Here is a 24,030-nt window from a genome sequence, read left to right as displayed (position 1 = left end):
GAAGAGGAGGTAGCCAACAAAGGAATGATCCACCAACATGAGGCGTGATCAATATGATTTCAAGTGGTGCCATGGATAGAGACTCTAATCGTGCGAAGAAGAAGCATGGTAGGGACAAATGCATGGAGGTGGAAGATACACACCCCTAGTTAGGACCCATCATAGGGTTCAGACCTCAAAACTTGAAGGGGTTGACATTGCCCCATAACAATGTCCTAGTGATTTAGGTCATCGTGGCCAACTTTGAGGTAGTTCGAGTCTTTATAGACGCTTGGAGTTCTGTTAATATCCTTTATCTAACTGTGCTTGACATAATGGGGATGCAAGTTGACGACTTCGAGATGATGACAACCACTTTCTATAGGTTCTCAGGGTATTCTGTTCAGCCTCTTAGACATATCAAGCTTCCTATATCCCTTTGGAGAGGAGCCTAGAAGGCGGACTATCATGACAGATTTTACTATGGTAGATACCACTTCGGCGTACAATACTCTTCTTGGTAGGCTCGCCCTTAGTGCTTTCGAAGATATGGCGTTTCCCTACCACCAGAAGCTCAAGTTCCCTATAGAGGATCAAGCAGGAGAAGTTTGTGAGGACTAGTAGGCCACCTAAACGTACTATGTGAAGGTCATACATGCAGATCAGAAGAAGACCCACACTGAAAGTCTAGGAGTGGGAGTAGTGTCGACAACAGAGGTTGTGTGTATGGTTTATGAAGAAGTTCCAAATGGTTTTCAATCCAAGGATATAGAGATGGTGACGGTTGTGGCTGAATGCTCGGAGAAGGTTACACACATATCCAAGGAGTTGGAACTAGAGTTGAGGACAAGTTTAGTGGAGTGTTTGATCAGAAACTCGGATATCTTTGCCTAGTCCCCTAGCGACTTGACAGGGATCCCCTCTGCTGTGATGGAGAATCAACTGCATCTCCTCCCTGCTGCTTATTTTGTGAAGCAAAAGCGGAGACATTTTGGTTTGGAGAAGGACACAGAATCATCTGAGTGGAAGTTTAGAGACTATTGTAAGCTGGTCATATCAGAGAGGTGATGTTCCCTTCCTAGCTCGCCGATGTAGTGTTGGTACTGAAGCCTTCGAGGAAGTAGTGTATAGACTTCCATGACCTAAACAAGTCATGCTCGAAGGATTGTTACCCCTTGCCTCGCATCGATCAACTGGTGGACTCCATAGCTGGGTACCAATTCGTCTACACGTTAGTTGCCTACTAGGGGTACCACCCTATCCCTTTGGCGAAGGTGGATCAGGACAAGGTTAGTTTTGTTTACTGCATATGGAACATTTTGCTATGTTGTGATGCCATTTGGGTTGGAGAACGTCAGAGTCACCTACCAAAGGCTGATGGATAGGATGCTTAGCAAACAGTTCTGGAGGAACATGAAAGTCTATGTGAATGACATTTTGGTAAAATCTATTGTGGCTCCGGGGCTGGTACTAGATCTGGAGGAGATTGTCTCTGCCCTGAGGAGCTATAACATAAAGTTGAATTCAGAGAAGTATGTGTTTGAGTGCGGCGAGGCAAGTTCCTAGGCTACATGATGATAGAACGTGGCATCGATGCCAACCCTGAGAAGATAGAGGCCATCCAGTAGATACAATCACCCAGAAGTATTTGGGAGGTGCATCGCTTATTGGGCAGAGTCATCACCTTGTTCAAGTTAATCTCTCGTTTTGTAGATCAGAGTCTACCATTCTTCAAGGTCCTGCAGAAGGCATCTCGATTCCAATGGAGTGAGGATTGCAAGAAGACATTTGTGGAGTTGAAGATTACTTAGTAAAGTTGCCTATCCTAGCGAAACCCTATCTTAGGTAGAAGTTAATGGTGTACTAGTGGCGTCGGAAGTGGTTATAAGATCTGTAATGGTGCATCAAGAAAGTCTTGAGCACCTCCTAGTGTACTATCTTAGCTACTTATTTAAAGGAGCAGAAGTTCGCTATACTGATCTTGAGAAATTGACTTTAGGGCTCACATAGCATGATGGCTAAGGCCCTACCTCTTATCTCACCCGCATGGTTGTTTTGACAGACACTCCTTTGAGATGTATTCTTACCCATCCTGAAGCTACCGGGAGGTTAGTGAAGTGGCCTATGGAGCTAAGCGAGTATGACTTGGAGTATTAGTTGAGGTAGTCCATCAAGGCCCAAACCCTGATAGATTTCTTAGTGGAGACTATGTACAAAGAAGAGTTTGGTTCGTGGAAGGTTTATGTTGATAGTTCTATGAGCAATGAAGGTTGTGGTGTGGGAGTGGTACTGATATCCCCACATGGAGAGGAGATAAAGCTAGCCATTTAACTATGCTTCAGAGCCTCTAATAACGAAGCAGAGTATGAAGCCATGTTGACTAGACTTCAGGCGGCTCAGAATGTTGGAGTGGCTCGGGTTATAGTCCATCTAGACTCCCAGCTAGCGGCGCATCAAGTGAGGGGCACTTATGACATTAGAGATGAGAGACTGTAGAAGTACTGTGAAGTTGTGGAACAGGCCAAGGAGCATTTCCTGGAGGTGGTTGTGAAGCACATTCCTAGAATAAAAAATAGCCGGGTTGACGAGCTAGCCTGCCTGGTCGGGTCATTGGTGGACTGGAAGACTCGGGAAATAGTATTTTAGGTGGAGATGTAATCGCAGGTTGAAGTCGATCATGTGCCGAAAGAGGAAGATGGGCAGATTTGTTTATTCTACTACTTACTTTGTATTTGTTGGTTTAGAATTTAATCTATCAATCCTAAAATTTATAAAATGTTATTCACCCCATCGAGGGTTGGATTAGATCCTATATTCAAGAATTTAGCTTGTGAATGCCACCAAGATGTACTTGGTCTTAAGTTTGGTTATGTTCGTGGATTAGGATTGGAACCCAAACCACCACCAAAGACATACAAAATTTCACATGCATCTCCTACAACATCTAGTACATTAGTAGAGATGGATGCTATACGAGAGACAATTGTTGAATAAGAGGCGTAGATATCTCAATTGAAGAATGAAATTAAGGATGATGTAAGAGGAACAGGTCCCAACAAGAAGTCAAGATACAAGAACGGTTGCAATAACTTTTCATGTGACACTAATCTAGTGGATTAAGTTAACTTCCATCCACGAAGGAGAAGATGGTCTAGATAATTCTCTTATGCAAAAAGGTGAAATTCGTCACCTTAGCAGCCCCACAACCATCTGTGAGGAGGTAAATCGAGAAACTGCATTGATCACAACGCAAGAGGATGAGGAGGTAAATCGAGAAACTGCATTGATCACAACGCAAGAGGGTATTACCTAGCTTCGCTAGGATTCGAACTCTTGCCCTCTTCTGCAAGTCTGCTATGTCGTAACCAACTCAGCTATGCCCCGAGGACTGATCTAAATAATTCTCAATACCCTTTTATTAGTTATTTGACATTTACTTTTGTATAACATGATATGTCGTTTATCATTTTTGGATAATTTACTATTCTATTTAAAATTCACCTTTTATCGGTTGTTTAACTATTTTTTTTTGAATTTATCGACTATTATTTTTGTAGGAATGACTGATAAATTGATAAAAATGATTAGTATTGTTTTTTCAAATTTAGTAGGCAAACGTATTTTGGCCGATAGCTCAATTAAAATTATTAATCAAATATATATTTATATATATCAACAAAAACACACTAATAAAAATATTTAAAAATTACAAGTCAAATATATATTTGGTTCGTATTTTTTAAAAAAATTACCGGCCAAATATATATTTAGCTTATAATTTTTTTTTAAAAAAATTACAGACCAATATATATTTGCTCGTTATTTTTTAAATATTTAACATCCATTTATTTTTAAAAATTATCTGGCAAATATATATTTGGTCGTTAGTTTTAAATAAGTTTATCGGTCATTTGCTTTGTCAATAATTATTAAAAAAATATAGACTATAATTTTGATCGACGAATAATATTTTTCGACTATAGATTATTGGCCAAAGCCTAATGAAATTTATTTGGCCGATAATATGGATTAGTGGTAAAAAAAAGAGATTATCACTCATTATTATTAGCCAATAACCTCTTCTTTTCTTTTAGTGAAGTTAATTTTTGACCTATTTATCTTGAATTTCTTAATGTGAGACTAGATGGTCATAGTGTATAATACATTATTATATAGAAATGAAGATAATTATAAAACATTAACGTTTGAGAATTATTTGAGATAGATAGTGAATGCTATTTTGGTAAAATAAATATTTAATTTTGGAAATAAAATTTTAAATGAAAGACGAGGAATCTGTGACCTGTGCGCTACACCAATGACCCATCATCATTGCTGCCGCCCTCGCCGTACCGTCCGCCCACCACCGGCCGCCGCCTCGGGCGCAATCCGCGCGCCGCTCGCCAAACACTCCATCCGACGTCGGATTCCGGGCGGATAGTACTTGGAATCCGACGGAATTTGATCAGAAACAGGGTTGGTAGTTGCAGTTTCGTTTTCGACCAAATCGCGATCGGAGAGCGGCCAAATCGTGGCCAGAGACCGGTCAAATTGCAGTCTGACACCGGTCCTTTCTCGATCGGTCTCCGATCGCGATTCGGCCAGAATCCAGCCCGATTGGCGTTGACAGTGGCTACGCAATGAGGGGCGACTGTTTCCAATCAAATTCACCCGATTCCGACCACTATCCGGTCGGAATCCGGCGCCGGCGAGTGACATGTCAATCGTGGCCGAGGCGGAGGCTGGACGGTGCGGCGGCAGCGGCGGTGGATTGCAGATGTCACGCACGGGCCACAGATTCTTCGTCGGACAGCGTAACAATTCTACTTAAATAAATTCACATTTTTTTTTAAATTTTCATATTTATAATTTAAAATTTAAAATATAAATAATAATTCGAACCGTCCCCCATAAATCAAATCAAACTGTAACTTGGTTCTTGCGTACGCACGACGCCGAACCGCATCGCTGCTCTCCCATGGATTCCTCTTTCTCATGCGCACCGAATCAGGTTCTCCTCCATCCATTCTCATCCATGTCCATTGAAGACCTTCCCATCCAGCCTCGGCGCCATCCCTCTTCCACTCGGCCCATCGACGGATCAGCGCAACCTCCGGAAGCATGGTGGTGATTCCAGTTTCTCCGCACAGCGCCGCTGCTCCTCCCGACGGACAGACAGCCATTGGATGGGTACCCATCAGTTACGATACGACTCCGCCCGCAGGAACCCTCCCTGGCGCTTCCAATACTCGTGTAGGAAACAATCTCCACTTGGCCATTTCTCCATCGAACCCTTATGTGAACGCTTCCGCTGTTCCTACCAAGAGTTTGTATAAATTTATTTTGTCGACCGCTTATTTGATTAATGTTTTTTTAATAAAATTTTGGGTTTTTTTTTTTGTTTTGATCATTTGTTCCAGGCGCAACTGAGAGGATCTTAATGGTGCTGGATCGATGCGGAAGGAAATTGGAAGACAACACCAGGAAGGCTACCGTAATTGCAGGGAACGTCTGGCAGCATCGTATGTTTCTTTTCCATAGAGAAATCCTTGTTTTCTGCATATTAGGACAGTGCAGGATCAGTGGATGGAGAGACCAAAGACACCATTTTGCATAATGGATTAACTTTCTCTTCCTTCTACTTGTTGAGCACTGAGCAGTTAAGCAAAACTATAAAATTTATATTGACATGTATAATCATCTGTAATTATTATTTATCAACGAGTTGCTGGATTAATTCAGCAAAAAAAAAAAGAAAAAGAAAAGAAAGAAAAACAGATTTAAATTACAAAACTTGATGTAGCTGAACTTAAGTGATGATAATCTAGTTTGAAAGCAGTGTCTCCATTCATAAATATTATGCATAATTTAAATATGACAACCATCATATTAGGCTTGTTTACAACAACAACAACCACAACAACAATCAAGCCTTTATTTCACTAAATGAGGTCAGCCATATAGATCCTTCGACATCATTGAGTTTGATTCCCTACTAATATCCTCATTTATATTTATCGTTGCTAATCAAGTGTTTATGATCTTTCTTTTCCTCATTTAATGTGTATTTATTATGGTCTCATATCATCTAACTAGGATATTTATTTGTCACCTAAGTATATGTTCATATCACTTTACATGTGTTGAGTTTTCTTCAATAGGTACGATCTCGGCTTTATCTCTAATGCTCTCATTTCTTATTTTGTCGATTCTCGTTTGTTCATACAACCACCTTAATATCTTCATCTTTACAACTCTCATTGTTTGCCTGTGTACTTAATTCATAGCCTACATTCATTCTATATAATATAGCTGGTACAACTGCCATTTTATAAAAATTTCTTTTAAGCTTTGGAGGTATTTTCAATCATAACGAATATTCTTCCATTTCAACCATCCTACTTGTATCTTATGTAAAATATCTCAATCAACCCTTCTATCCTTTTGTAAAAATGATCCTAGATACTTAAAACTCTCAGTTATAAGTAACTTGACATCTTCTATCTTAACAATTGTCTTGCTATGCCTAATGGTACTAAACTTAAATTTCATATATTTTGTCTTTACTCTACTAATCCTAAAATTTTTTATTTCTAGTGTTTCTTGTCAATATTTGAGCTTAACATTTACTCTTTTACGTATATTATTAACCAAAACAATGTCATTTGCAAACAATATATATCATGGTAATATATCTTGGACGTGTTCAGTGAGTTTATCTATAACTAGTGTAAAAAAATATAGACTTAGAGCTGATCCTTTATGTAATCTATTTTTATAGGAAACACTTCTGCTAATCTATTTGAAGTCTTCATTATTGTCATTACATACTCTCCTTAACTATTTCAATTTATGCTATGCTAACACCTTTATTGTCTATAATTTTTCACATAATTTCTCTCGAGACTCTATCATAAGTTTTTTAAATCTTGTCTTAGGAATTCAACTTATTAGATTAGTATGGTGTTGGTAAGCTAGTTCAATTGGTTTTCAATTCTTTGATCATATATTTCTAACTTGTTATATATTTTTATAAAGAGAAAAGTCTATAACTTGCCCTTGATATTACACAACATTTATGAAGTTAGTACTATGTCCTAGCATGCAGAAGCTTTTATAAGATATCAAATCTTAACCATCATGGCCTGATTAATGTTTCTTACTTGAAGCAGTATGTAGACAATGTCTGATCACCTCAAACTTTATTTCTACCTCTTGCTTCAACTGACATTTAAGTTGGTTGCACGCTTATCGTGTTAATTATGGAGTGTAGCTTATATCTATTGTGTCGACATTTTGAAGCACCATCTTTCAAACTTAAAATAACCCATTTTGAGGTATTACAACAGATATGTGGCATCCAAGATCAGTTACTTAGCCGATCATATTATTATAGTTTTAAATTGATTTGGAAAGTTCAGCAAATGTTTCTTTAATACGTGGATAGATGATTGATCTTCCTACTTCCTTTGCTCTTGACAGTTAGAACAAGTCCTAACATCACAGATGCTGCCTTGACTAGGCTTTCCCAAGGAACCAAATTTTTTGCAGAAGGTGGGAGTGACAAAGTTTTCCAACAAACATTTGGATGTTTTCCAGGAGAACAACTTTGGAAAGTATATGCTTGTTATCTTTCTACTTCCACGGGTCCAGTGATAGGAATGTTATATATATCAACAGCTAGGGTTGCATTTTGCAGTGATAATCCTCTTTGTTATGATTCTCATAATGGGCAGCAACAGTGGGCATATTATAAGGTATATATCTAGTTTTCATTCTTTCTTGATACTGTGTATTTGGATTGTTTCATTCATGCATTGTTCTTTTCGCATAATATACAATAAGCACAATAAGTATGCCTCTGTTAAGTTTCTTTGAAAGGAAGATATTCTGTGGCATTCATTATGGGATAAAAATTATAAGTGTATAAGACATGATAAATCCCTAAATCTAGAAGTGCCATTGTGGGACTAAATTTGCTAAACCTAATAATCGATTAACTCTAATACTCTTAAAATTGTCCCTCAAGCATGTATGCTCAGCTTGAAAGATAAACAAGGAAAGCTCTCATAAGCAACACATGACTAGACATGATAATGATGAGCTCCAAATGATAATACTTGCACGTTGGCAAAACAAAACTGTGGCAACATGCAGACAACAATCTCTTTGACCTCAAATCAACATACACCTGATAATATCTTTGGCCTTTGATTATCACACAGCTACTAATGTATTTGACTTTGGATCAGGACATTGACAAAGAGAGAGGATGAAGAGAGATGATGAAGGAAATAAGGATGAAGAGAGATCTCAAAAGCAAAACTTTTGATTGAACTTCTAGTGAAATAGCATATACAATAGCATGCAATATACTGAGGAAAAACGAAGATAACTCAGGTTTATCAAATTGCTATTTTTATAATTTTTAAAAATTAAGCAAGTTTTGCAGATAAGGATTAAAAAAGTAAAACCAACCTAAAATCATTTAGAGGTTTATCAAATTGCTATTGTTATAATTTTTGAATGTAAACAAATCAAGTGGATAAGGATTTAAAAAGTGTCTCAAGCATCATATTATTACAGTTGTATAGTTCTCATCGAGCTCCCAAACTCTATAGAATATATGATTTAAGTTTAACGTATATTGAACTAATTAAGGATATGTATGAGGGTGTAATAATAAAAGTGAAAATTTTAGGCGGATTAACCGAAGTATTTCTTGTAAAGATGGAGTTACATTAAGGATCAACACTAAGCTCTTATCTTTTTATACTAATCATGGACGAACTCACTAGACACATCCAAGATACAATATCACGGTGCTTGTTGTTTGTAGATTATATTATTTTGGTAGATGAAACACATGAAGAAGTAAATGCTAAACTTGAATCTTGGCCGAAAATGTTAGAAGTGAAAGATTTTAGGCTTAGTAAAGTATAGACAGGAGATGACGAGTTGTTTGTAATTGAGAGTTTTAAGTATTTAGGATTATTTTTGCAAAAGGATAGAGAGATTGAGAGATGTGTCTTATATAAAATACAAACGAGATGGTTGAATTAGAGGAGAGCATCGAGTGTTTTGTGTGGTCGTAAAGTATATTTAAAACTTAAGGAAAAGTTTTACAAAACAACGGTTAGACCCGTTATGTTATATGGACCTGAATGTTGGACTATGACTCGAGTACATAAACAGAAGATGGAAGTTGTAGAGATGAGAATATTAAGGTGGATGTGCAGACATACAAGGATGTACAGAATAAAAAATGAAAATATTAGAAAGAAAGTCAAGTTGCACCTATTGAGGGAAAACTTTGAGAGATATATTTAAGAAGGTACAGTTATATACTTAGACGACCAATAAATGCTTTAGTTAAACAATGTAAAGCTATGATAAATGTGCACATCAAACAAGGAAGAAGAAGATAAAAAAAGATTTAGTTAATAATAATAAAATAAGATAAAATTTATTTAAATATAAATGATGATATGATAGAGCATAAATGCTTATGACATAGAAGGATCTATATAGCCAATCCCAATCCCACCTAGTGGGATAAGACTTGATTGTTGTTATATTCATCTTGTTTTGCATGACAATTTTCAGAAATGAAAATTACAATGGATCCTATCATGTCACCAGACAAGTGATTATCTAAGATAGCTGCAGTCATCTCTACTGAGCTCAGATGACTATGATACAAATGAGGATGTGCGTGTTTTTTACTGTACTCTCACCATTTTCCTTTAAATAGTCATCCATCAACTAAATTATCAATGACTTGAAGATGCCATCAGAACACGAAGACAGTTTTTTTAATTCTTTTTCTTATTACATAAATTGATTTATTCCCTAACTTGTAGTCACACTTCTCTCTTATTTTATGCTTCTTTACAAATCATGTATAATTCTTCTAACTAACAATTAGCAGGTAGTTCTTCCTCTGGATCAGCTGAAGGCTGTCAACCCTTCTACTAACAAAAGCAACCCTTCAGAGAAATACATTCAAATTGTCACCAAGGACAGCCACGAATTCTGGTTCATGGGATTTATTTCTTATGACAAAGCTCTCAAGCATCTTCAGGAGGCCTTGCACCAGAGTCCTCATATTCCTCAGAGGCACAACTCCTACCATTAGGCAGCACCGTAAGGACATGGAAAACAGTAATTACCCTGTAAAACTTGGTAACTTAATTATAATTCAAGTACTATTTGCATCCTTAATCCAATAAGCTTATGTGCCAATTGACAATAATTGAGGTTCATCATCTGGAATTATGTACTTGTTCAGAAACTAACACAGGTAGAGCCTTCCTCACTCTTCAGGCAGGTGTTACCAATAATAATCTACAGCTGGAGTTTGATTTAGACACGAGGATTATCTTATTTTATTCATTCGATTTCACTCTGAAATATAAGTCAGCAAAATTTTCTTGATGTACACAGTTAGAAATATATCCAAGTCACTCGCTGTACCCTTTTGTTCTTATGATAGTTTGTTTTCCTCATGGTCTCTCCCATATGGTGTGTATGTGGCCAATATCATCAATACGTGAAAAGGAATAAAGATTAAGCAGTTGAGAGACTTCAACTTTTTAAGAGACGCATTTCAGATATATTTGAAAAACAATTATTTTAGGAGCAGCAAGTATACCCTCCTGGAACTTCTTGACTTCTGTGATCATCAAATTTTGATTGTGGCTTCAACTAAATTCTGAATTCAGTGGCATAAAATAGTTTGTTCTTGTTTTATTTTAATTCCCCATTAATTGGCATTATTACTAATGTTCACTTCCAAGTGAAACAAACAATTATTTTAGTGTTCAGTGTTCCTTGCTAAAAGTCTACTTATTTCATCACACGTCAGATGTTTCGTTTTTATTTCATTGTGAGATTCTCATCTATTTGGTTTTCCGGCTTTGATTCTCTCTTCTAGTCCAAATTAACCTAATCATATATTGTGGCTTGATCAGTAGAGCAGGAACTGCACAGGGGCTCATGCTCTCACGGGTATAACCCCTTTCTAGTAAATCCATCACTTGTCGTTGTAATTCTTCGATCTCCTTGGGACTGAGGTGATATGTGGGTTGATTGGGCAGACTCAACCCTGGAACGAGATCAATCTGGTGGGATATCTCTCATAGGTGGTAGACCAGACGGAAAGTACTCTAGCATCAGCTCAGTAAAATCTGCTAGTAGGTGTTGTACTTCTACAGGTAAAGCCACATCGACGATCATGGTCTTGTCTCTACAAGGCAGCAAAGCGTAGACTACGTCTCCAGACTCTATCTCATCTATAAATTTGGAAACAGATAGCAAGTTAGTATTCTTGGTTGGCGGTATTGAAGTAGTTCCTTCCCGTTGTGGCGCTAATACGATCTTCTTGCCCTTGATGTGTATAGTATAGGTATTCTTTCGTCCATCGTGAATAACACTACAATCATACTGCCAAGGCCGCCCCAACAATATATGACATGTATCCATAGCCACCATATCACACCAAGCATTATCAAAATATTTACCGCCAATAGAGAATGATACAAGGCATCGTCTATCTACGGTTACCTTAGTGTCTTTGTTCAACCATGATAACCTGTATGGCTTCAAATGATGGTCGGTCTTCAATTGTAATTTTTGGACAGCTTCATCAGACACAACATTCTCATAACTGTCGCTATCAATGATCATCTTGCATACTTTATCAGCAACAGTGCAAGTGGTGTGGAAGATATTGGTTCTCAACTAGTTATCTTTCGAGTTGTCCTTTGGAGTGAGTAGACTCTTGCAAACAACTAAAGTTTCCTGACCATCGCCATAAAGCACCTCGTCAGTTTCATCCTCATCATACACAGGTTCTCTGATTGTCTCCTTCTTATTATTCTCGTCTTCTTCGATTAATAAATTTTTGTCCTTCTGATTAGTAGGAGCAGGAGCAGGCGTCCTGCACTCATTGGCCTGTGACCCTGTTCACCACAACGATAACATATAGTAGATTTAGAATTAACCTGTGGTGGCTTTTGTTGTGGTTGTTGACGTGAAGGACGTGAGTCTTGAGGGTGGGATCGACTGTTTTGGTCACCTCTGACTATCGGCTTCCGGTTGTGTTGTTTCTCCACAACCAGCACACGCTGGTATGCCTCTGAAATGGTCCATAATGAATGAAGACTGAGGGCATCCTGCAAGGGCTGGCGCAAACCCCCCAAGTATCGTGCCACCATCTGCTCCTCGATCTCCGAGAGGTCGTTTCGAGCAATCAACTGGTAGAACTATTCCGTATATTCATCGACCAATCTCGCACCTGTTGAAGATCGGGAGATAGCTAGAGAGGGGGGGAGTGAATAGCCTCTTGTTTGCTATCAGTTTTCTCCTACAAAAACTTAGTACGTAGCGAAAAATAGCTAATAAAACGAGAACAATGCAAACACTAGGATATACGAGGTTCAGGGATAACTTGCCCCTACTCATCGGCGTGTCCGTAAGGTGGATGATCCCTTGATCTTCGGTAGATCACACCCCAGATGAATCCGGCTAGATGAAGTCTCCTTCTCGATGGAGTGACCTCTCCACAGCCAATCTCAAGGATATATGTTAAGTACAGAGATTATAAGAAGAAGATTGATGTCAAATAAATAACGAACTTACAGCACAGCCTCAACACATAAAACCTCAAGCAGAAACTTCCCGAGAGCAAGGCACCAGCTCCTTGCACCACCTCAGGCAGAGAGCTTCAAAGAAGAGCAATGAACGCAAGCAAGCAGAGAACACAGCACAGCAAGCACACACACACAGTCTCGTTTTTTGTTGTTGTTCTCTCTTCTCCTTCATCTCTTCTTTTAGTCTCCTCACTTCTGCTCGTTCAACGGTCGCCTGAGTCCACTGCACACTGAACCTTGCTGAGCCATCTGATCTCTCCAGCACCACACTGATGTCTCTCCTCCAGTCTCCTCCAGTTGCTGGACCACGCTCCTCTCAACACACTGATCATTCTTCTGTGCAGCTCAATCTCCCGCTGTCTTTTACCTGAAAACCAAAGGTCGACAAACTGCCATAATAGAAAGCCAAACCTTGACTCTTCCTGTTCTTCATTCGAGTTCAAACTTCATCTGCAAACTCAGAGATGGATTAGCAAAGCAATATCAAAAAAGCAACAAAAATCAGAAATGAGCAGAGCAGAGTCTGAACACGATCAGAAATGGCTTAATCGATCAGGCCATCGATTAAACGTCGTAATCCTTTTCTCTGTAAACCGTGTAATCGATCAAGCCTAAGCAACCATCGATTACCACATATCTTAATCGATCCGTTGGTCGATTAAGATATGGTAATCGATCAGGTGATCGATTACCGATCGCCAACTGGATTCCTCATTAAGCTTGTAATCGATCAACTGATCGATTACCGTTGGCCATAATCGATTGCCCAATCGATTATAGTGTGTTCTGTGGGTTTTGTAAATTCTTACAGAATGCTCTGTAATCGATCATCAGGTCGACTAACCAACTATCCCTTGGTTAATCGATTCACCCATCGATTACACCAAAGTGAAATTAAAGCTCATGCAATCTGATCACTTGGTTAACTTGGGTCTCACCCGAGCCAACCACATTAGATCATGTATTCAGAGAACAAACTCCCAAGCCTCCTCTGACAATGATCCGGTCCGAAGACAGGCTACCAGGCCTTCTCCGACCATAGTTCGGTACAGAGCTACCTAATATGAGCCCTCTCTCACTCCATCCGGTCCAGAGAACAAGCTATCGAGCCCTCTCCGACTCCATCTGGTTCAGAGAACGAGTTACTGAGCCCTCTCTGACCTAATCTGGAGAACGAGCTACCGAGCCCTCTCCGACTCCATCTGGTCCAGAGAACGAGCTACCGAGCCCTCTCTGACCTAGTCCGGAGAACGAGCTACCGAGCCCTCTCCGACTCCATCTGGTTCAGAGAACAAGCTACCGAGCCCTCTCTGACCTAGTCCGGAGAACGAGCTACCGAGCCCTCTCCGACTCCATCTGGTCCTTGGTCAATCTGAATATATTGAACTTAATTCTTGTCCAACTAAAATGAACTTAAATTTGTGTCAACATCAAAACAACAATCAGGACAAACTGCATCAACAGCACCCTGCCTCAATAAGTGAAGTCATTGAAATATGATTTGGGAATAGCTTAAAGGAAGGAATTGAGCTCTCATCTTTTTCTTCATTTTTTCCCAATTGGTGATCTTGGATTTGCCTTGTCTCTCTTGTGAGCGTTGTAGTTGTTCCCACCATGCGGATGTTCAACCCTTGAGTCAGATGTCAACCAATTTGACCTTCATTCGATCGGGTACCTCCTTGTAGTCAAAAATCCTTTCTATTTTGTTGAGTCAATCAACGAATCCTTTTGCTTGTAATTACTTCGACTTCATCGAAATTCGATCTTTTCCCATTTCAACAAGTCTGCTATGTCATAATTAACTTCTTGAACTTACATCAATCTATTTCAAGAAATTAAATACCATGGTTAGGTGGCGAATTTCATAAAAAGAAAATAAATATTTAATTTTAAAAATCATCAAATTTAATTGAATTTGTCCGGCGGGGGTATAATTGTAATTTCAAATGGATCATTAGGGGGGACGAACGGTCAAAATAATGAATGATTCAAGATTCGAACAGTCAAATAAAGGTCATGTGGCTGGCTGCCCCTGGCTCTCTTTTGGCTGTCCCCTCCTCTCTCTCTCTCTCCTTTCCGACATTTCAACAAAAAAAAATACTGAACCAATAATTGAGAGGGCACTGTACCAGGAAGGAGCACCTTTACCTTTGGTCGGCCGTCAATCATCCCTCGTTTCTTTCCGGAGGAGACTGGCTCGGGGAGTGTCCGGAGTAGAGGGATTCACAAGCGAAGAAGCAGCGGCAGCGCCAGTTGAGTGTTCTGTGCAACCTTCTGCGTAGAAGATCGACAGGCATCCAAGGATCGATGGTTGGTCTGGTGAGAGCTCTTCGTCGCTATCAAAACTGAATATTTTATGCCTGATTTTGTGCTTCCCGTTGGATTGAGACTTCACGACGAGATCAGCGCTTTTGCCTCTCGGATTAGTCCGCATAACTGTTTTTCCTTGGAGATTTATCCGCTGTAATCGGTGGATTGGCTATTGCTTGGCTAGATCGTAGGATCTCCTACTTTTTTCTATCTCTCTAAATTCTTTGGTTTATTAGAATCTGTACTGTCTGGTCGCATCCTGTTAGCAGCTCGATTTTGCATGGAACAATCGCAATAACTTGAGTTTTTTCGTTCGGGAAGGCAACAATTTGTGGTCAGTAGGAGTTTTTGCAGGATTTTTTTTTTTAAAGGGGAGAGGGGGTCGAGGGAAAATTTCGATCTCTTCATTTTGAAGTTGAAATCCACAATGTTCTTAGGACTTTCTGCAAATATTGAATCTGATATTACGCCAATGCTTTTGTTTCATTTCCTGCTAGATCAACAATCAAACTTTGCAGGCAGTATCACTTGGTATATGCATAATTTCTTTCGTTGCTAGATCTGTATTCTGGAATCTGCACTTGGCATTGCACTATTTACTGAGGCATGGAAAGTAAAGTTGCATGTAGATGCAGTAAAGCAGCTAGCTAGTGATTTGGCACTGATGCAAAATATTTGTGCTAGTAACAAAACGAAGATAGGGTGTGTTACCCATCGTAAAACTTATTGTGGTATGATGAAGTGAACAGTTAATCATGTAATGCGCAATATTCCTTGAATGCATTAAGTGATGATCAATTGCAAATTCAATACTATTTCAGGACTTCCTTTAAATGTTCTATTTTCAGGTAACCATGCTAGAATTTATATCATGTTTTTGAACTCTTCAGAAGTACATGAAACATGCTTGCTGCTTGCCAAACCTCTGATTTGCTGCTTGCTTCTTGATGATTCCTATTGGACACTAGATGACTAGATTTAATATCAAAACTAGATCAAAGGTTCTAAATCCTTAAGGTACATTATTTAATCTTGTTTCTTCAATTTTCTCTTTGCTATCCAGCTACTAGGATGGATAGATATTAAAATTTCTTGCAAGAAAGAAAGACCTATTTATTGAATCTCGTTGTTTATTTTGTTAAATTTTTGTCTTATGGAATGATTTTTATGTGAATAAGACAGTTTGCAAACAATCTTATTGCATTAAAAGAAAGTTTGTGTCTCTATGCTTTACTAATACTTGCCTTTCATTTCTTAACAGGAATGTAGTTTTATTTTTATCAACGTACTTAAGATTGATTGAGAGGTGGAGGTCCTTACATTTCTATCTCAAGCACATGAATTCTATGAATTTGTTGTCTAAAGGAACAAGTGGGACAACTGGTGCTATGGATAAGTTGCCAGATGAGATGAAAGAAATGAAACTAAGGGATGATAAGGTAGATATGTAACATCAGTTATGAGTCTGACGACAGTTGTCCTGTATGCTCCCCCCCCCCCCCCCCCCCCCCCCCCCCCCCCCCCCCCCCCCCCCCCCCCTCTTCAAAAGTTGTACTGTGTGCGCTGACTGAGATTAGATTTAGATCTGCCATTTACGTAAGTCACCTAGATGATTGGATTAATGCAGGAAACTGAAGCTACTGTGGTTGATGGGAATGGGACTGAAGCAGGTCATATAATTGTAACAACTATTGGGGGAAGAAATGGTGAGCCAAAACAGGTATTGTTCTAGTGCATGAATGCCACAATTATCACATTTTCCATTTTTTTAAAGAAATCAATGCTTTTGATGAGGAGTATGATCATCAAGATACAAGTGAATCAAAATATTGTGATGGGTTAAGTAATCTAGACGAATTGATTGTATAAACAATTAACACACCAAATTTCCTTGTTTCTTCATTGTTGTTTTCCATGGAACATTGCAAATACATGCTCATTCTCTACACACTGTTCAATTTGTTGGCAGACCATAAGCTATATGGCTGAACGTGTTGTGGGACGTGGATCATTTGGTGTAGTTTTCCAGGTCAGCTGTGAAATAGTTTAGATTTATTAATTCTGTATTGTTCTGCGATGCTTTTATGGTCCTTGGTTAGGTGACATAAAGGTGCAGTATATATATTAAACTTCCAATATTTTTTGCAGACGACAATATCAAAGACATTTTCTTTTTGTTTTATAGGCCAAATGCCTAGAGACTGGTGAAACTGTAGCCATTAAGAAGGTCCTACAAGACAAAAGATACAAGAACCGAGAATTGCAGACTATGCGCATTTTAGACCACCCAAATATCATCTCTATGAAGCATTGCTTTTTCTCAGCTACTGAGAAAGATGACCTGTACTTGAACCTTGTACTGGAGTATGTTCCAGAGACAATTCATCGAGTTATCAAACACTACAACAAGATGAACCAACGAGTGCCGCTAATATATGTAAAGCTGTATACGTACCAGGTTAGTTGGAGACTTGGGTTTAGTGTTTGAGATTTCATCATTTCTTTCTTGGATATTTCTAACTGGTTGATGTGCTTTACAAACTGTATTTTGCTTAGATAAATTCTGTTCAAGAATTTGTTACATTTCAAAATGCATTCTTGTGGAAAGTTTTTAAGTGGAAACTAAACTATACCTCCTTGCCATTCTTCACCTCTGCACATAATTTACAAGCCCACCAATTTGTGAGAATTAGGAGAGATTTTCCCTTTTCTCTCCTTCCCTCCATTGTAGATTCATTTCCTACGCTCCATTTCCTTAACAAAAGATTATACTGGCAAAGCCAAGTGAACATTAAGAATATTTTTGATTGTTGCATAAATCTACATAATGGCAGCTTGCGCATAAGTTTTAAGGGAACTGAGTCAATCTCAAATACTACAAGTTAAATAGTTGTTTGTTCATTTATTTATTTTCCTTAAAATGTATATTCATATCTTGTTGGGAAGACACCACTTCTGAAACTGTTTTATGAATACAACAGATTTGTAGGGCATTGGCCTATCTTCATGGAAGCATTGGAGTATGCCATAGAGACATCAAACCCCAGAATCTTTTGGTATATTTCATCTCTAGAATTTTTGATTTAGTTTGTCTCTTACATTTTCTACTGCTGATTTGATGAATATGTATTTCGGACATAAGTGCCTTGATCACTATGAATTAATTTTGTTGCCTTAGAATAGCTTCTTCAACTACTTTTTTGTAATTGGCATGGCTTTTTCTGATTTACTTACTTTTGTGTAGGTAAATCCACATTCTCATCAACTGAAAATATGTGATTTTGGCAGTGCTAAAGTCTTGGTATGTTTTTCTTTTGGAAATGTGAAATCAATGTCAAACAATTTAGTATTATTAAATTATGAATTGTTCTTTGTTTACCATAGGTAAAAGGGGAACCAAATATTTCATACATTTGTTCTAGATACTATAGAGCTCCTGAGCTTATCTTTGGTGCAACTGAGTATACTAGTGCGATTGACATCTGGTCTGCTGGTTGCGTTCTTGCTGAACTCATGCTTGGACAGGTAACCTTCGAAAATTTGCTTATTAGGAATATCTATTTATGATTTTAGTTGTGCATTTATTTGCCCCACATGAAATGCTGGTATGAGTTTTCTTTTTTTTTTTTGACAGCCTCTCTTTCCTGGAGAAAGTGGAGTCGACCAGCTTGTTGAGATTATAAAGGTAAAAACTGCTAATTGCGAAGCGTGATTTGACAGTCTTGGCTACTACTAAATGTTTTGTTTCTCTGTTCTTTGGATTTTCAATCAGCCATTGGATTCTTGACTGAGCTATTTTCCCTTGCTTTTCTCATTTCAGGTCCTTGGTACACCCACAAGGGAAGAAATCAAATGCATGAACCCTAACTACACAGAATACAAATTCCCGCAGATAAAGGCCCATCCCTGGCACAAGGTAGTGCCAGCATACTTTTCCTGATGGTTGATGCTTGAAAATTCTTGCATGCAATTTCCTTTCCATTTCATCTTCAATAAAGTTTGAATGTTGCCATCTTTTGCCAGATATTCCATAAGCAAATGCCTCCTGAAGCTGTGGATCTTGTCTCCAGGCTTTTACAATACTCCCCGAACTTACGATGCACTGCAGTTAGTATACACAATATACTTCAATTACTTAATTGCAGTGCCATATCCTCATTGATTTTTCTACATGCATTGTCTAGCTTTGTTTCCTTCTAAATGTTAAACTGGATTGGATGCAGTTGGAAGCACTAGTCCATCCTTTCTTTAACGAGCTACGCGATCCAAATACTCGCTTACCAAATGGCCGGTTTTTACCCCCGCTCTTTAATTTCAAGCCTCACGGTTAGTCTGAGGAATTCATTAGTTCTACATGTTTTAATATTATCAGCATAAATGTGTTGGACTAGGAGAAACTCATTCAAATCCTCTTTTGGTCGCCAGAGTTGAAGGGAGCCCCAATAGAGATGGCAGCCAAGTTGATTCCAGAGCATGCAAGAAAGCAATGTGCCTTTGTAGGACTACAAGCTGCATGAGGACCTGTTACACAAGGGCACTTTTTCTAAGAAATGATGGGCAGGAAGCTATAGCCCGAGGTGCATGTGAAATCTTTGCTCGTCTGTTGAAATTTAGCAGATCTGACCTAACCCTAGCTTTTTAATACGATAACTTCTAACACTAGTATTCCAAATGTTGCGTTTGTTTTAGTGTTTTGATTTAGCTATGGATCAGATTGTTCCTTCTATGTTTCGATCATCCAGACTTGACTATGAGACTGACTGTTATATTTGGTACTTGAATTGGTGTGGAAAACCGTCTCTTTGATTCATCTAACTGACCTTACTAGGTCGATGATGGCCTCCAAACCCCACAGTCAATGTTTTATCATGAAGTCGAAGAGTTGACACAAATGGAAAACAATCAATGGAAAGCTATGGATGATATCATGTCATTGTAAACATTTTACATTAGATTCATTTCTTTTACAGTGACCAACAAGAGCGTTCATGTTACACAAAACCATAAGCAAAGCAGGGGACAATCGAATAGGGATAGTTAAAAGTACTAAGAGATGAAGATTTTGAAATTCTTGATATTTTAAATTTGTACATGAGGATCATTATTTATTTTTACATGTCGTCTTTCATATTTATGAAATGAAATGAAATATAATCAAATCAAATTTGATCGGTTTAAATTAATAAAATCTGATAGGTCTAAATTAAACTATCTCATCAAGTTGGGTTGAACCTATTATACTTGCACAATTTGTCATATAATTCTTGGAAGTTGATTCTTAAGAGAGCTTTTGTAAGTATTCTGTGATTTGATATCATGAAGAAATATAGAAGAATTTCACATACCTTTTTGCTCTTCTAAAATGAAATGTCAATTTTTATGTATTTTATTTTGTCATGGTGAATATGATTTTTTATAATGTTGATGGTTGTTACTTTGTTAGATTGACAATTTTATCTGTAATTATTTTGAGTTCTTTTATGGAATCCATATACCTTTCACAAAGTCAATGAGGAAAAAAATAAATAATTCATCCGAAATTAACGGAAAGGGTTTCATGTAGAAACTTTTCTTTAATTTTTAATCTGCCTTTTCCAATAAACATGACATTAATATATTTATTTATAAAATATTGCTGATTTTGTTTTTTTATAATTTTTTATTGAGAAATATTCAACGAATATCCACGTGGCATTTGTGTTTTTCTGTCGTCATATCAATTCCGAAGAAAAAGAACTTGGAATCAACTTAAATATCTTCTTAATGCTGCGGGGTTCGAGTGGCCTCTCATTCTCGTTGTATCGTGTTCCTCCTCTCCTCTTCCCTTCTTCTCCAGTCTCCTTCCCTTCTCCATCTCTCCACTTCTATTTTCTCCCTCTTTACTCCGGCGATCTCAATCGCTTGTCGTTCCCTCTGCCGTTCATCCTCTTCGGACTCATCTTCAACTTCGTTCGCCGCCGGTGATTGCAAAAGCTTTAATCTCTCGAAGTCCATGAAATTTATCCATTCTCAAATCCTGTCGCAAGATGGCTTCGTCGTCGTCGAGTTCTAGTGGGGGTTTTCTCGATTTTTAATAGATCTTTATCCTGATTGATGGAGTTTTGAATTGGATCAAATCTCGGGTGCATTTAATCTCGCAGTTCTGGTGGAGTGTGCAAATCTCTGCAAGGTTTCTAAAGGAGAAGGAAGCGGGCGGTATGAGTGCAGTGTTCTGTCTTGTGCGTGGAAGGCACCGAGGGTGCTTACTGGTTCTCTGGCTAGTACGACCTTGCCGCGGTGCTCAGAACACCACCGTGATGCGAAGGGGGTGATGCGAAGACCGCGCTGGTTGTGCCATGTGAGTGTTCTATAGGTTATCGCTTGATTTCTAATTCTTTTTGGAAGTTAGGATGTTGGAACTATGTGGCCCTATCTTTGCGTGATTGTCTATCCTTTTGTATCGAGAAGGTTGGAAGTTGTTTGTATTTTCCTTGTTCTCCGAGTTTGGAAAAGTAGCTCAAGGATAAGCGAACAAAGTTATTCAGTTTCCTCTCTCTTTTCTGTTCGATTACTTTATTAGAGAAGGTTATTATGTCTTTTCTTCATTTCTAACTTTTTTAAGGATTATTCTCTTTTGTCAGCAGTTAAGGAACATGGTGGAATTAATTCTTTCCATTATGAGAATATCACAGAAAGAGTAATTCCATAGTCCAATTAAGTTGGAAATATGGAAAATGTTTTATGGACATTGCAGAATGTTTGATAGCAATATGTAAAAGAATGCAACATTTATTTTCAGTGTCTTGTATAAATAAAACAATTGATGTCGATGGTTATTATAGTGGCCAGAGCATGAATTTCACTGGTCAAGATCAAGAAAGTTTACCAAAGATGGTGTTCTTTTCGGATAGGCCATTCAATCACCAACTCATGTCATGGATATGGCCGGTTCAAACATTTTTTGAGGTGTCAATGAAGATTTAAAATTATGGCACTTTCCGTTATGTAATCTGATGAAAATATTGGCTTCTTATGATGTGGGCTTTTGGAGGAGATTTATGTTTGCAAGCCAAATTGCTGAGAGATAAATCACATAAAATTTGGATTCATGAGTGACTCACTGAAGAGTGATTATTCTTCCATTCAATATTTCCTTTAATAAAAGTTCAAAATATTGTGTTTATTGTGCCAAAAGGAGTATAAAAGCTCTAGAGATGGGTAGCGATCAAAGCTAGAAACCTTGTGAACCTAAAACCAAAAAGTATGACATTTTCAGGAGAAAGAAGTGATCACATGCTATATGAATCCATAAGGTGCTCGTATTAGTCTCTATTTTACCATAGATATGATAGATATTCCCTTTTTGTATATATCAAGATCCTTGAAGTCTTTGTGAATTGACTATAGAATCAACTGATCAGTTTCGACCAAGTTAAGCATGTTGAAAGGAGGGATAGAATGCCACTACAACTTTTTGGAAACTAAGTTATTATCTTAATGCTTAGTATGAGTCAATGGATTAAGTTATATGTACAAGCACATGAACTGCCTCTAATTCTCACTTAAAAGGCATGACAATGAAGTTAACAAAATTTGATAAATAAAAATTAGGATCCATATGATAGTCTTTTTTCTTGTTGAGTTTGTGTATGAAAACATTCTTTTATTTTCATATTTAAATATGCTTTGTTAGATTAAAAGGAATAAAAGTGGAAATTTTGAAATTGGATGGACTACATAGAACGACAACAACCGGGAAGTGTTTTATGTAATTTACATTGTGAATTTGCCCTTATTGTGTATTCATTGTGGTCCCACTATGCCCTCTTCTCTTTTGAATTGTGTATAACTAGCCTTAAATCTTGTTCTTGTTAATCTTTAAGCTCATCAAACATATCAATTAACTAATTTAACAAACACTAATATGTAGAAACATCATCTATAGTTTCCTATGATGCCCTTATTAATGTTGAGTTTTCTTCTTGTGATTTTTATTAAAGCCCCAATTCATGTCATGCCATTTTAATACTCTAATGTGGGTCATGCCATTTCATGTGAATATGAAGTCATATAAAAGATATATAATTAGTTAATTTTCTATAAAATAATTATATGTTGTAAAACTAGTTATCCTTTCTGAAACCTTTAATTTACATATATAAGTTGTTGAATTTTTTTTGAAAATAAATTATTTGATGAACTGTTCCGGAGATGCATTCGAATGAGTCGCTGGGCTCGGGCGATGTGTCCGGATGAGTCATCGAGCTTGGGTGATGCGTCTGGATAGCAACACATTCGCGGATAGCAGTGGCGATGGCAGTTCCGCCTGTTCCAAGCAGGAGTGAGTTGTTGATGTTGACTGCCTACCGCATTGCCTACGACAAAGGCGGTGCGGTTGATGCCCACCTCCTACTTAGGTGCTGCCTAGGCGACCGCCTCAACCGCTATTTAGAACACTGATATTACTATATATTCCATTAGACACAAGATTAATAAAGCTTTAGCAACATTTGTCAGTCACCTACAAATGGTGAATTTGAAGTTCCTCCATTGTAGCATCAAATATCATACTAAAACCTTATTCTAGTGATGAATTGGTTGTGGGACTTCTTAAATTTGGTATGGGATATTGAGATGGTGAAGAGGTGAGGGTGGCTTGATGACAGCTAAAATGGTGATAGAGAGTGAAATCGAGGACTGATAGTGATACAAACAATGACAATAGGTGTTCCCTTCTCTGAAACTTCGGTGGAAGGTGGTACAAAGTGGAGGTGGCGTGAGACGACAGTGTCACGAGGCAATAGCATTGTGAGGGCAACAACATTGGAAGGTGGCAGTGCCATAGAGCAATGACGATGTAAGGTACCTGCGACAACGTTGCAGGGTGGCTATGACAATAGGTGGCGGCAAGTGACGTGAGGGGGCGGCAGTGTGACGACGGTTGTGACATGATGTGGGAAGAAGGTGGCATCATGAATGGGAGAAGTGGAGAGATGGGTAACACATGGGAGAGGGAAAACTTAGGGTTGGTTTATTATTTTGCACGTTTACAAAAAAAGTCCACAATTTTTCAAAATTACAATTTGACCCCTTAAAAATTTTGGGAATA

General features: G+C 38.1%; 3 protein-coding genes across 4 annotated transcripts in view; all 3 read left to right on the top strand.

Annotated features, from left to right (window-relative positions):
• The first annotated feature begins 5,047 nt into the window (after positions 1 to 5,047).
• Positions 5,048 to 10,227, top strand: LOC141843211 (GEM-like protein 1). 2 transcript variants are annotated; one of them, XM_074731254.1, is made up of 4 exons: positions 5,048 to 5,305; positions 5,400 to 5,501; positions 7,462 to 7,736; positions 9,911 to 10,223. In XM_074731254.1, the coding sequence occupies exons 1-4, from the start codon at positions 5,101 to 5,103 to the stop codon at positions 10,115 to 10,117; spliced, it is 789 nt and encodes a 262-aa protein (XP_074587355.1). In that variant the 5' UTR covers positions 5,048 to 5,100; the 3' UTR covers positions 10,118 to 10,223. The 2 variants fall into 2 exon arrangements, with proteins under 2 accessions (XP_074587355.1, XP_074587356.1); XM_074731255.1 differs by having other exon boundaries at positions 5,070 to 5,232; positions 9,911 to 10,227.
• A 4,468-nt stretch (positions 10,228 to 14,695) lies between these two features.
• LOC141843532 (shaggy-related protein kinase alpha-like) lies at positions 14,696 to 19,696 on the top strand. Its single transcript, XM_074731587.1, has 13 exons — positions 14,696 to 14,951; positions 16,204 to 16,381; positions 16,570 to 16,662; positions 16,912 to 16,971; positions 17,128 to 17,400; positions 17,924 to 17,998; positions 18,187 to 18,243; positions 18,327 to 18,467; positions 18,577 to 18,627; positions 18,763 to 18,858; positions 18,966 to 19,049; positions 19,166 to 19,268; positions 19,368 to 19,696. Exons 2-13 carry the CDS (start codon positions 16,280 to 16,282, stop codon positions 19,457 to 19,459), a joined length of 1,227 nt encoding a protein of 408 aa, XP_074587688.1. The 5' UTR covers positions 14,696 to 14,951; positions 16,204 to 16,279; the 3' UTR covers positions 19,460 to 19,696.
• A 1,051-nt stretch (positions 19,697 to 20,747) lies between these two features.
• Positions 20,748 to 24,030, top strand: part of LOC141843412 (putative GTP diphosphokinase RSH1, chloroplastic) — a 28,656-nt gene continuing 25,373 nt past the window's right edge. Inside the window, exons 1-2 of the mRNA XM_074731482.1 lie at positions 20,748 to 20,993; positions 21,083 to 21,279. Coding sequence (XP_074587583.1) covers positions 20,969 to 20,993; positions 21,083 to 21,279 — 222 coding nt within the window. The 5' untranslated portion in view covers positions 20,748 to 20,968. The remainder of the gene's footprint in view (positions 20,994 to 21,082; positions 21,280 to 24,030) is intronic.

Source organism: Curcuma longa, chromosome 12, assembly GCF_044706935.1.
Source record: "Curcuma longa cultivar G26 ecotype Majalengka, Jawa Barat chromosome 12, ITB_CL_G26_1.1, whole genome shotgun sequence".
Classification (NCBI taxonomy): Eukaryota; Viridiplantae; Streptophyta; class Magnoliopsida; order Zingiberales; family Zingiberaceae; genus Curcuma; species Curcuma longa.
The sequence above is the reverse complement of the archived record's forward strand: the minus strand, read 5'-3'. Positions and strand labels throughout refer to the sequence as shown.

Bases quoted from the DNA above. Each gene is read 5' to 3' on its own strand.
- LOC141843532 (XM_074731587.1), top strand. From the start codon at position 16,280: ATGAATTCTATGAATTTGTTGTCTAAAGGAACAAGTGGGACAACTGGT. The intron at 18,468-18,576 runs GTAACCTTCGAA...TTTTTTTGACAG, and splicing joins CTGAACTCATGCTTGGACAG to CCTCTCTTTCCTGGAGAAAG. The intron at 18,628-18,762 runs GTAAAAACTGCT...TTCTCATTTCAG, and splicing joins AGCTTGTTGAGATTATAAAG to GTCCTTGGTACACCCACAAG.
- LOC141843211 (XM_074731254.1), top strand. From the start codon at position 5,101: ATGGTGGTGATTCCAGTTTCTCCGCACAGCGCCGCTGCTCCTCCCGAC. The intron at 5,306-5,399 runs GTTTGTATAAAT...CATTTGTTCCAG, and splicing joins TTCCGCTGTTCCTACCAAGA to GCGCAACTGAGAGGATCTTA. The intron at 5,502-7,461 runs GTATGTTTCTTT...TGCTCTTGACAG, and splicing joins AGGGAACGTCTGGCAGCATC to TTAGAACAAGTCCTAACATC.